This window comes from Chionomys nivalis, chromosome 1 (assembly GCF_950005125.1).
Source record: "Chionomys nivalis chromosome 1, mChiNiv1.1, whole genome shotgun sequence".
NCBI classification, from domain to species: domain Eukaryota; kingdom Metazoa; phylum Chordata; class Mammalia; order Rodentia; family Cricetidae; genus Chionomys; species Chionomys nivalis.
Window position 1 is genome coordinate 188,737,814 of NC_080086.1, and position 12,806 is coordinate 188,750,619.

At 40.0% G+C, this 12,806-nt stretch overlaps 1 protein-coding gene across 1 annotated transcript in view; it reads left to right on the plus strand.

Annotated features, from left to right (window-relative positions):
* The first annotated feature begins 4,295 nt into the window (after positions 1-4,295).
* Positions 4,296-12,806, plus strand: part of Bmt2 (base methyltransferase of 25S rRNA 2 homolog) — a 51,768-nt gene continuing 43,257 nt past the window's right edge. Inside the window, exon 1 of the mRNA XM_057784602.1 lies at positions 4,296-4,569. Coding sequence (XP_057640585.1) covers positions 4,416-4,569 — 154 coding nt within the window. The 5' untranslated portion in view covers positions 4,296-4,415. The remainder of the gene's footprint in view (positions 4,570-12,806) is intronic.

A 12,806-nucleotide genomic window follows, 5' to 3' on the forward strand; every position in this document is an offset into this window, starting at 1 on the left:
TAGCTAGCTCTTATAACTTAATTTAATCTGTTTCTCTTTATCTAGATTTTGTCTCAGGGCATTTTACCTTACTTTCATTCTGTATGTCCTACTCCATGTCTGTCTGACTGGCAGCTTCCTGGCTGGCCTCAATCTCCATCTCTTGTTCTCCTCATTCTCCCTAGCCTAGATTCTATTTCCTACTTAATCTCTCTCTGCCTGCCATTCCCACCTATATCCCTACTGCCTAGTTATTGGCCATTCAGCATTTTATTAGACCAATCAGGTGCCTTGGGCAGGCAAAGAGAAACAGCAACACATCTTTACACAATTAAATAAATACTGCATAAACAAATGTAACATATCTTTACATCATTAAACAAATGCAATATAAACAAATGTAACACAGCTCTACTTAGTTAAAGTAATATTCCACAACATAAGTTCACAGCTCAACAGATTGAAAACTATCCTTTTCAGGTAGCATAGTTGGCTTGTGTGTCTTTCAGGGATTGAGCTTTTTCTTCTCGCGGGCAGTTCTGCTGTCAATTTGATCAGGTGACTGGACTTGCCTCAAAGTAACTCTCAGCAGTCATGATTGTTTATTTACTCTTGGGGAAGGAGAGGACCTCATGAATCTGGTTATTTTCAGGGACTTCCTGAAGCTATCTTGAGTTGTTTCCTCCCTGTCTTAAAGGCTTTCCTGTAGGATGGAGTATATAACTTTCTGATCCATCTGTTGCTTCATCGTTCCACCTTCTTGTAACACTGTATCATAAAATACCTTATTGTTTTACTTTTCTTTTATATCTATGTCTTAACATGTTTCCCTCAGAAACAGAAGGACTTTTAACCTTAGAGGAAATTACCACACATCTAGTCTTCCTTTTAATTGAATTTCCTGAAGTTACGAGCTGAAGTTTTTTCTGACTTGGAATATAATAATAGCTCTAGCATCAGTAATAAGGAGGTTGATCAAATCTTTTGCAGTATTTTTGCATGAGTTATACATATAAATTTGACATAGGGATTTTATTATCTAATATTAAAATATATTTTTAAAATTTGGCAATAATGAAGGCCAAAATGAAGTGGATAGCACCACCAGAATCAAAGAAAAATATATTAATAATGGTCTATGTCATCCAGAGATTCCTAATTTCCAATAGCAGTTCTCTGTTTCACAAGGATGCTTAATAAAGGCAGAATGAAAGGGACTAGACCTTTACATAGGCACCCGTAACCTGTGATGTGGACATCTAAAGTTTGCTTCCAACACTGAATATGTTATTTTTTTAGTTTCCACATTGTTATACTGTGTTAACTCTCTTCATCACCAACAGTATTTCATTTTTCTTATAAAGAGTATGACTATAAACAAAAAGTACAAGGCATTTCCTTACTGCCGTATGAGATGATTTTTTTCAACAGGTGAACCTTGTTATAACATGCCTAGAAGAGAGTATAGAGAGAGGTCAGATAAGGCAAGAAGTGAAGATGAGAAATTAGTGACCAGGGTTGAGTACAGTCTTAAGAAATGGTACTTTTTCAAGACTGCTTTGTCTTTCTCAGTGTTTAACGCCAACAACTTCTATCTCTGGAAGACATCCAAATTAATGGTGGAAGAAGTTTTAAAATAATACATTTCTAATAGATTAAAAGCTTCACTAGATAAGGGAACAGTGCTGGTATTTGCTTGGCCATAGGGTATGCTTGTTCAGTATGACATGAAACCTACATGCTTCCGTGAATGCCTTTTCTTAAATTTCCACATTCACTCCAATGTTTTTGACCTTTTTAAAAAGGTCTTAAAAATTCATCTGCTAGTAGTATGAAAGTTTAATAAAGGAAAACAAAGAAACAAACCCATCCTCGGCTGAAGAGTTATCTCAGCAGCTAATAGTTTACTGCTCTTGCAGAGAGCCCACATAGAGTTCCCAGCTCCTGTTGATGACTCATGACTCCCTATAGCTAACTCTAGCTCCAGCTGTCCCAAGGCATTCCTCCAGCACCACAGGGCATGACATGTACATGCACAAGTCTACACATGTACAAATAATTAAAATAAAAATATTTAAAGAAAAACACATCATTAGACTTACTTTCTTAGATGGAAAAAGAAAAAGTTACTATTAAAACAAATAAACAAAAAAAACAACTGAATATTTAACATTCAGTATAAATGTTCCTTTCTTTACTACCAACTACTATGTAGCTTTCAAATATTTTCAACTTTATTTGCCTTTCATATGGGGAAAAATCAAAACAAATAAACAAACAAAATTAAACACCACAAACAAACCATCTAAGCTCTCCTTTCTTTCCAAAAGAAATCTCCCTCTGTAAGACCACACTACATGTTTCTTTGGTAGTTGTTTTGAAGTTTATTTATCTCTGTGTCCGATCATCACTGTGATATTTCTGCTCCTGTAATCTGGAATGCATGGGTAATGCTTTGTTCTGCAGGCTAATCTGAACCTAGGAGGGAACATGCAATAGTTACTGTATAAACTGACTACATGACCACTCTATTGCATGGCTGAGGGGAAAGCTTTTATGCTAGATATGAACAGCCAGAGGGATCTGGAAGAGTCTGAGTAAAGAGAAAGTAGTACATTAAACATGGCCAGCAGAGTGGGCCTGACCAGGAGATAAGGAGGAGCAGAGTAGGCAGAGAGAGGAGAGGGCCCGTGGTGGATACATGGGAGATGGGAGAAGGGGGTAGGGGTGGGTTGGGGTAGAAAGGTCAAAGAGAGGTGAGAGGAAGACTGAAAGAGGACCAAGGAAGGGCAAGAAAGAGGAGCATAGCCAAATACACATAACCAATACAGCATTATAAAGAGAATGAGAAACTGGGGGAGGGAAGCTCCTGAGTTAGTTAGAGGAGCTGGAGGAAGTGTGTGAGAAGGGCCAGGATGACTGTATGAACTCTAAAATGCTGAGGGAGCCTGGAGGCCAGCATGTACTTTGGTGTGCTAATAGGGACCACAGATAACCGTTTGTCCCTTCTGCCAGCAATAAGGGAAATAGCTCCCTTGGTAGATGGGAACCAGCTTCACCGTTCCTAAGGGATGCTGGCTTTTGTTTAATCCCAGAATCTGGGGAAATGGAGTTTCCTTTGGATTTAACAGTTACAAAAGGAGAATGTTACTAGTACTACAAAATCATTGATCTGAAAATTTCAATGTAACAATGTCTATACAATGTAATGTAACCAACAGCTACAATGTGGAGGTAGTCCACAATTGGATACAATTCATTCCCGGCCTGCAGAAGCTCCAGCAGCCTAGGTACCAGTACAGAGCTAATAAGGTTTCCTTTTGGAGAATACTCTTCCAGGTTTCTTTCTTGCCAGACAGGCTTCTCTGTGTAGCTCTGTCCTGGACCTTACTCTGTAGACCAGGCTGGCCTTGAACTCAAGAGATTGACCTGTCTCTGTGCCCAGAGTGCTGGAATTAAAAGCATTGGCCGCGACTGTGCCACCATGCCGGTCCTAAAAAATTAGGAAGGGAAAGCTGATTAGTGAACTCTGTAGGCACTAGTAGACTAAATCTCCAAACCCATGTGAGACAGACCACCTGAGCAGACTTTTCTGAGTTCTGAGACAGCCTACAACCAATGTAGGTTTCCCCAAAACCCCATGGTTTCTACAAAAGTTCTACAGGAAGACAATGTGGTCTTTTAATGTTTCCAGCTTGGTTTTTCCACATCTCCTATTGTTTATCTATTACCTTTCCTTTGCCCATTTATGTGTCTTTTGTGCTGCGGCAGCATGCCTGGCACTAACCACAGTTAGCTGGAGAATTAAAGCCGGATTTGGTAGCTTGACCTCTTCTTGACCCCCAAAGAAAGCAGGCAAGTTTGGACGCCTCCTTGAAGTGTAAAACCCTGTGCAATCAAGTCTTCATTGGGTATCTAGTTGATAGGACTCTACAAAGGTGCAACGGGAACTCAGATGGTGGCATCATCTCATAACACTCAGCGGAAAGTTGGGAGACGTGCCAAAGCTAGACCTGACAATGAAGCCCAAACTCAGCAAACTCGGAGGCGCAAGCGCACCTCGCACCACCAGCCTCCTCCCCCTCAACCCCTCACCCCCACCCCCCAGGCCCGCTTGGCTCCTCCGCACAGCATCCGGGGCGGGGCCTGGCAAGAGGCCCGGTGCTCCCTCCGCCTCCACCAGCTGCTCCTTCCCAAACAACCCGGTGCCCCGCTGCTGCCCTCCTCCCATTGGCCCTTGGCCCTTTCCATTTCCGCCCAGCCCTCCGACGTCCACCAATCACCTGGCGCTCTCTGGAAGACCCCGCCCCCGAGGCCTTGGCTGGGGCTGCTCGGCCTCGTCCTCCGGCTGCTGCCTCCGCTGCTGCCTCCTCCTTCCCCAGCTCCTCCGGCCGGGGAGAGACCGCGGGGCCCGAGGGGCGGCGGCGGCGGCTGCGATGGAGCCCGGGTCGGGCGGCCGAGGCGCAGCGCGCGGCCAGCGGCCCTCGAGCGCCGCGCAGCCCCGCGAGCAGGAGCGGAAGCTCGAGCAGGAGAAGCTGTCCGGGGTGGTGAAGAGCGTCCACCGGCGGCTCCGCAAGAAGTACCGCGAAGGTAAACAGGCAGCGGGCGGGGGAGGGGAGGCGCGTCCCCCGGCTGGGTCAGCGCTTTCCAGCCCCAAAGGCCACCATTGACACACACGGGGGCGGCACGTCTGCCCAGGCCGCCACCGGCCTCCTGCTCTCGCCTCCCGGAACCCTAATGGGCAGTGGCCACCGGCCCAGGCCCTGTCCCCAGCGGTGTGCCGGAGACCGCTGTCACCGGGCACACACTGGGAAGGAGGGAGGGAGCGCAGGGATGGGGCTTTCAGGTAAGACCCGAAGACAAGGGGAAATCCACCCGGGAAGGAGCCCGGCGGAAGGGAAGCTGCCCTCCAGATTGCTGCGCTGGACCAGCCTGTTGTTCTGCTCGCTTGGCAACAGCCCCTCTTCCTCTTCGCCCACTGGCAAGGCCGTGCCGAGGCCTCCCCTGCCTGGTCTCCCAGGGCTGCGAAGTCAGCAGGCCCAGGAGATGATCTCAAGGTGCTTCACCTTGTTTAGCCGGAGGAAGGGATGGCAGGCAGCTCCATCTTCAAGTTTGTGGAGGCAGGCAAAAAAGAGATCTGGGGCAGGTTCTTTAGATACTGTGCAGTTTTGAATAGTGTCTAACCACAGAGACTCTGAAAGACACGGATGCCATTGAAGCCGGCCATAGATGCAGCCCCCTCCGTGGAAGCAGCTTTACTGACTTTTGCTTATGCCAGAACTGTGTCTGTAGTTGGGTTTTACGACTTATCCTGGCATTTTTTAAATGGAGGCTTTCAAACAAAGCAACTTTATAAGATTTCCGAAGGTGAAAACTCACTTTATTCTTTTGCTCAGGGGGGAAAAAAATCTCTTAAGTATTAAAATGGGATACTTTCAGCAGATTTTTGCTTTAACTTAATTGCAAAATGAAAACTCAGCAGTGTTCTGATGTTAGTCCTTTAGCTAGTTAATAACTTAGGTTAAAAGAGAAGTTATGACAGGGAAGGAACAAAGACCTGTGAGATCATGTTGCTTTTCAGTTTTATGCACTTTCCAATTACTCCAGAAGTTCAGTCCAAGTCTTCTTCCTTTGAGTGTTTCATTTTTAAAGTATTCAAAGTTTTTTTCCTTGACAACTCAGTCCTGGCTTTTAATAGAGGCCATTTGATATCCCCATAGATGGTTTATAGCTATTGTTTGATAGGTACCAATGGAAGAGCCTTGGCAAGCATTTTAAGGTATTGAATTTTTTTTTATTAAAATTGCTTTAGTTCCCAACCTCAATTCAATAAAATGAGTGGTTACCATAGCAACAGTTGCATCATTCTTGATAGTCACAAAATTCACTTACATAATGGCATTCTCTATTGGTTTTTATGTTTGCAGAAATGAGGAAATAAGTGGACCCACTTTTCTTCAATTTATAGTGCCATTTTGTAAAAATCGAAGACACGTCTTTTAAAAGAAAATGACTAGTATATAATTCAGTTTCTATTATTAACCTTTTTGTGATAATTTCATTGTTATTCATTATTCATTTATTCATGAATGAATAGGTTCCACTTAAATTAACACACTACTAATGTGTCATTATCTCTTTAAGCTGTTGTTTATGCATGCTTGGTTCCACATGTTTAAACATGTCTTTAAGCCCAAATTCTAAGTAGGGGAACACTTAGTTCATAATGAAGATGGGTACTTAGAAATGACCAGAACTGAAAGCAGTGCATCTAGTTCAGAAGTCATTGATCTGATGAGCTGGTGGGCAGGTAAAAAGCCTTTGAATGAAGCTATTCTTTTGGCATTTTAATACCCTGAATTCCATCACCCATCTAGGCTTCTCTAGGTTTTGCTCCAGTGATATATAATACCCCATCAGTTAACTTGCAAAGTAGATGATCTGAATGAGTGTGTCCTTTCGAATGTTCACGTTTTGTATGGCCCTAGTCTCAGTTGTTTGAATGCCCAGGAAGTCTGGCTATATAATCTTACGAAATTATTCTTGGTATTTATTAGTTCAGCATAGTATTGTAGTACTGATGGTCTCTAGACTTTGTATTCTATAAACTCATAGCAGTTTTCACCTGGAAATGCAGTGAAAAATCCACTTAAAACCTTGGAATGTAAGACTATAAGAACCCATAGTTGTCATGAATGATTCTTAAACATGGTTGATCTTAAATTGTCTACATTTATCTCATATCTACAGTTTCTGGACCTCCATCATTAGGAAATATATTAGCCAGATTTAGTGTAGAACTTAAATTAATTCTTTCATTTTTATAGATGAGTGGACTCTAAGGAGATCAAAGTAACTTTCATGAAGCTGAGAATGCTCATCATTAGTGCCATACTATTTTATGGGAGAGAATAGTTTCTCTCTCATCTCTTATACTAATATTGGTGATTTACATGTTAGAATGTAACAGAAAGTGGATAGCAGGAAGCAATACTAAAAATTGGGCAAGAAAGAAGGATATTCGTTGGTGGCTGTGGGCTGTAGGACATGTATGTAGTTGACTTGGGGCAATGTGCAGTACAGCTTTTTCAGGGATATGCTGGTAATGAAAGAAGTGGTTTGGCTTGGAATGGAAAGGGAAACAAAGCAGTTCCTGAAAAGAACACAAGCAAGGGTAAAGAATGTAGTGTTGAAAAATGGAATTTTTCTTGCCTTTATCTCCGATAGTGGATTTGAAACGCAACAGAAAGAAAAGTGAAAATGAGACCTTCCTGCTAAGATGAGGAAAGGTGTTTTCCTCCCCTGCTCTAATCTGTCCAACTGGTGAGTGTTGACAGTGATGAGCAGGCGTGAGCTGGGAAAGTGAATAGTGTTACAAGGGCAGCTTGGTGGACTTAATGCGCTCTGACCACTGTTTGACTCTGCTCCACTTCACTGCCTGCCGGTGTCACCAAAGATCGTATTCTAGCTTGTATAAGGAAAATGAGAATTGGCCGTTAAGAGCAGTGTTTGAGATAGTTCTATATACCTGAATAAGTTACTGAAAGAAAATGTGAGGGCAGTTCCTAGCATTGCTAATCAGAAAAGATTCTTTGATGTCCAGTCACCTGTAGATAAGACAATGTTATAAATTGAGTTTATGTGAAGAAAATCATGCTCGCAGAAACAGGTATTTTCTATCTTTGCTATACAGAATTATAGAGTTTGATTTCCACAGTAACTTAAAACATTTTAAATTATTGATAAGATGAATAGACAGCTTATTTTGAGGAAATAACTAGGTTGGTTTTGCTTTTTTTTTTGTTTTTTGTTTTTTGTTTTTTGTTTTTTTGAGACAGGGTTTCTCTGTAGCTTTGGAGCCTGTCCTGGAACTAGCTCTGTAGACCAGACTGGTCTCGAACTCACAGAGATCCGCCTGCCTCTGCCTCCCAAGTGCTGGGATTAAAGGCGTGCGCCACCACCGCCCGGCCCTGGTTTTGCTTTTTAAATAAGGACTTGGTTGATTGGTCAGATTTACTTGATCAGTGTATCTGATTTAGAACTGAACTGGAACCATGTGGATTTTCAGTTTTGTTTTTGCTTTCTTTTTGTAGTTTTGGTGTACGTGCTATGTGAGTATATGTCTTGTGTGGATACACGTGTATATGTGTGCCTTTAACTGTGAAGCCCAGAGGTCACCAACTTCAAGTGTCTTCCTCGGTTGTATTCATTTTATTTTTTTGAGACAGGGTCTTTTTCTGAACCTAGAGCTCTCTAACTAGGCCAGACAGGCTATTCAGAAATCCTCAGAGATCTTGGGATTATAGTGGCACGATTTTGTGCCTGGGCCTTTTATATGGTGTTAGCCATGCTTGCAAGGCAAGTGCTTTAGTGACTGAGCCACCTTTTCAACTCTCGCTGTTTTTCGAGCAAACACCTGAAATGAGAGTATTGTGGGGAACTCATTTTATCTTCAACTTTTCTTTTAGTAGACTTTCTCCACAGCTGTTTTAATAAGTTGGCCAATTCTATGGCCACCAAGAGATTTTGGAAAGGTTCTCCTCTTTTATTATTATCCAAATGATGTTTCATTTTACATTTCCCCTAATTAGTACCCATTCTGATACAGAGTAAGAAAAGTGTGTGCATGTGTGTGTGCTCATGCGCATGAGCGCATGCTTTTGAGAAAATCTTTGCTTTATCACTGTAATAGATTCTTCACCAAAAATCTAGTTAACTTAGCTCTAGAAGATTTTGTTGTTGCTGCTTCATTTGTTTTTTTTTTGGGGGGGGGGGTTGTTTTTGTATTGAAGGAGAGATATGAACAAATTGTAATAATCAATAACACTAAGAGGATACTAATGCAGTTGATTGAGTGAAAGGCACACAGTAAGTATGCAGTGTGTGTTATCTATTTGATTTTATCATTGTGTGTCTTTGTGGTATATTTTAAATGATAACCTAAGAACAAAAGTATTAATGTATATCCTTTGGTTACTTCACAGGCCACAAATAAACCCAGAAGTCCTGTTCTTAGCCTTGGGCCCCTTACAAGTGTTCTCTTTGGAACTCCATGGAGTACACAATAGACAGAAGAGTCAGAACAGTGAAGCAAAAGTACAGGAGACTGCAAAGGAAGTAATCTGAAAGAGAAGAAACTAGTTAGATGGCTGTTGATGTTCATCTTATTTAGAGTTGATTTAGTCATGGTGATGAAATGGAGAAAAATAAGAATAATTTGAAAAGTAAAATAAACAGTTTTCATAAAAGTAAAGAGGAAAAGACAACGATAATGTAAGGTTTTTGGGGGAAATGTTAGTAGCCATTAAACCCCAGGTTAGAAATGCATTCTATGTGTCTGAGTAAAAGTGCTGTGGGCTGGGTAGACAGGCAGAGTGCCTTAGGACAGGGGTGGAGACAGTGGTTAGTGTGCACCAGCAAAACTGCCCAGAGAAGTGATGAAGATGTTCTAAGAGGTGCTTGGAGCCTCCACAGAACACAAGGAACACTCTCAGAAGTTGAGTTTCTTCTGTGCTAGGTTGTAGCGCTGAAGAACTCTACCTGCTATTTACACTTCATTTACACAAAATGGCAACTTATAGTCTTCAAGAGAAGACAAAATTAGAATTCTTATGTTCTTTAAGAAAAGGTGATTGGCTTTGATTCTGAAACATTCTCAACATTAGCCTAAGGGCAGTGCTTTCGTGTATATCCAGTTTTTAGCTTCTAGGACCTAGTGTGAGGTTTCTTATACATTAGTATGTGCCAGTACTCAGTTAATTTTAAAATGCTGATTCTTGGGCCCCCAGAAAGCAATTGTGTAAGTTGTAAATTAGGACACATTTATGCTTTTGATGCAGGTGACTGTTGGACCCTGGTTGGGGAGGGCGACACTAAACTAAGGTTATTTTGTTGTAAAACTAGATAGTTTGATGCAAAAAAAAATGAAGCTCATTCCTTGGGTGCCTATATGATGCTTCATTTCTATAACAAATCATAATATGCAGGAAGGAACTGTCATTTGGGATAGCTAAGCTAGTGATTTCTCTATTGACTTCTTGGTGTTTTTGCTGTACTGCTATAAAAGTTATTTATTTTTAAGGGACAATATGCATATCAGCATTCTGTCTCTAAATTTCCCTGTTAATAGTTTTAATGCTTAAATTAATTTCATATGTTAGATTGTCTCTTTATTTTGGTTGCATCTTCACATTTCTGTAGTAAAAATAAGCACACTTATGCTGATATCTAAATAATATAGGCAAATGCTTCAGATAGTTTCTGCCATACTAGTCTTTTGTAGTATTTATAATAATTTAGGACAGTCTGGTACTTGGAAATACCTACCGTTTCCGTCACAGATCAAAAACTGTCACATATAACAAAATTTCCTTTTTTGTAATACTGTGCTATTGAAAGAGCAATCTCAAATTGTAAATTTAAGTACCAGTGGTATTAAAAAGTTCCTGTTTTATTATGAAACTTACTTTTGGATCTCCCATTTTTATTAGTTCTTTTTAATTTCTAAAATCAGTGGGATCACAACTATCTTCAGATTACATAAATATTAGAGATGTTGTTTGTTGCTGTCCTACCTGTACATTTCCAAGGTAGCATTAAGAATTGGTTGACTCTTGGATATTATCCCTTACCCCATCTTGGAACTAGGAATAGTAATGCCCAAGAAATTTAGCCATATATTGTTTTCTTGACAGTTTAAAATTTAAGTTATTAGCCAAGCATAGTGGAATAAGCATTTAATCTCAGCACTTAAGAAATTGAAGCAGAAAGATGAAGAGTTGGAGACCAGCCTGGACTATATAACTCAACTCTGGAGAAAATAATCATCACCATCCCAACAACAGCAACAAAAACTAAATAGATAAATCAGTTAATCTCTGTCATATTATCAAATGCTACGGTCTAAAATTAGAAATTTTTTGGCTTCTTAAAATGCTATAGATGATCATTTAGACTAGTTCCTTAGAATGTTTAGCACAGATTTGAGCCATGAATATACAGTGAATTTATTTGTAAAGTGTTGGGATAAATGACCAGTTCACACTCTAGATCCATTAAATAAAAGGTATAGTTGTTTACAATGTGCATTGAGAATTGGCAACCAGAGATGAAAACAGCTACCAGAAAATTAAAGATAATGCAGTTACAAAGATTAAATACAGCATTTGACTGACAAAAGCCCATTTGTTTGTGATTAGGAAATCATTGTAGTTGTGTTTTGCAGACCTTTGTTCGTGTCCATGATCATTCATAAACATAAAACTCATGAAGAAAGGCAGGGTGGTATGGTGATTGAGGTATCTTTTTTTTCCCAGTCATCAGCTTCGTTTCTCCATGTTCTGCAATAGCATTTCAAAAGACTTCTAGATATAAAACATCTTATGGCCACGTTGACAGTATGTGTAAGTCACAGCCAGAAACTTGCTCTGATTTCTACAAGTTTAAGACTTACATAGTATTAGGTCCCTGAGGTGTGTTAGTTATCTAGAATTTGGCCTCGAAATTAAGGAAATATATTGTGATCTGTAGATTAACAATTAGCACATTAAGCTTTAATTTTGTAGCATTTGCTATGCTCACTGGACATCATTTTAAAGCTTAAGTTTATTGAAGTATGTGTAGTTCATATACAGTCGACACCTTCTAAAGTACAGAATTCTATGGATGTTAATAGTTATATGCACATATGAAAATGCTGCCATATAATATAAAACATTCCATTACTCCCAGAATTCCCTTTACCACCTTTCTATCTTTCTACTGACTGCCCCATTTATGCTCTTTTGTTATAGAGTTACCTTTCAGAGTTTTATATACTTAGAATGGCATAGTGTATTGAATCATGACTTTTAAAAACCAGTAATATGTTATGAATTACAGGCTAAACTACAAAAAAAATTGTAACAGGTTGATTTTTGATGTATAAATGGTAATAACCTCTCTGATATGTTGTGATCTCAAGTTGTCAGCACTAAATACATACATATGAGCAACATTACTAAATACCATTACTAAATACATACATATGGATTCAATAGTATATCATACACATACATTTATTATATATAAAATAAAGAATAGATCATGATAATTGAGTAAGTTTTAGGTATATACCCTGCTATTTAATGAAAATATATCTTACATAATTATTTCTCAGTTTTTTAAGGGAGCACTTGAACCTGAGAGAGATAAGTGGTGGGAGGAAGATATAGAGAAATTGGAGGACAGAGAATAATGGGTGAAATTGATGTTATGATGTATGAGATGCTCAAACAATAAATAATGAATAAAAACAAAAAATGGGTTATTAGTCACAGTGGTATTGAGTCATTCATAAATGACATTATATTGAAATAAATCCTAAGATAAGCTCATTGCCAACTTTGGTTGTAGAAGGAGCTGCGGGCTGCATTCCTGACACCCGGCTCCCGGCCGCCTAGCTAGCTTATGCCCCGAAATAACAACACACAAGTTGTATTCATTTAAACACTGTTTGGCCCATTAGCTCTAGCCTCTTCTCATATCTTGCCTAACCCATATTTAGTAATCTGTGTAGCACCAGTCTTACCGGGAAAGATTCAGCATGTCTGACCTGGCAGCTTGCTTCATCGCATCTGCCCCAGAGAGCAGAGCTATGGAGTCTTACCTCACTTCCTCTTCCTCCCAGCATTCTGTTCTATTTACTCCACCCACCTATCTTCTAACCTATCAGGACCAAGCAGTTTCTTTATTAATTAACCAATGACCTTCCTCCATCATTTGGTGTTGAATATTTTAAAAATATTTGTTATGATATAATGAACTACAGTTTTGAGCAGATCTTAAAT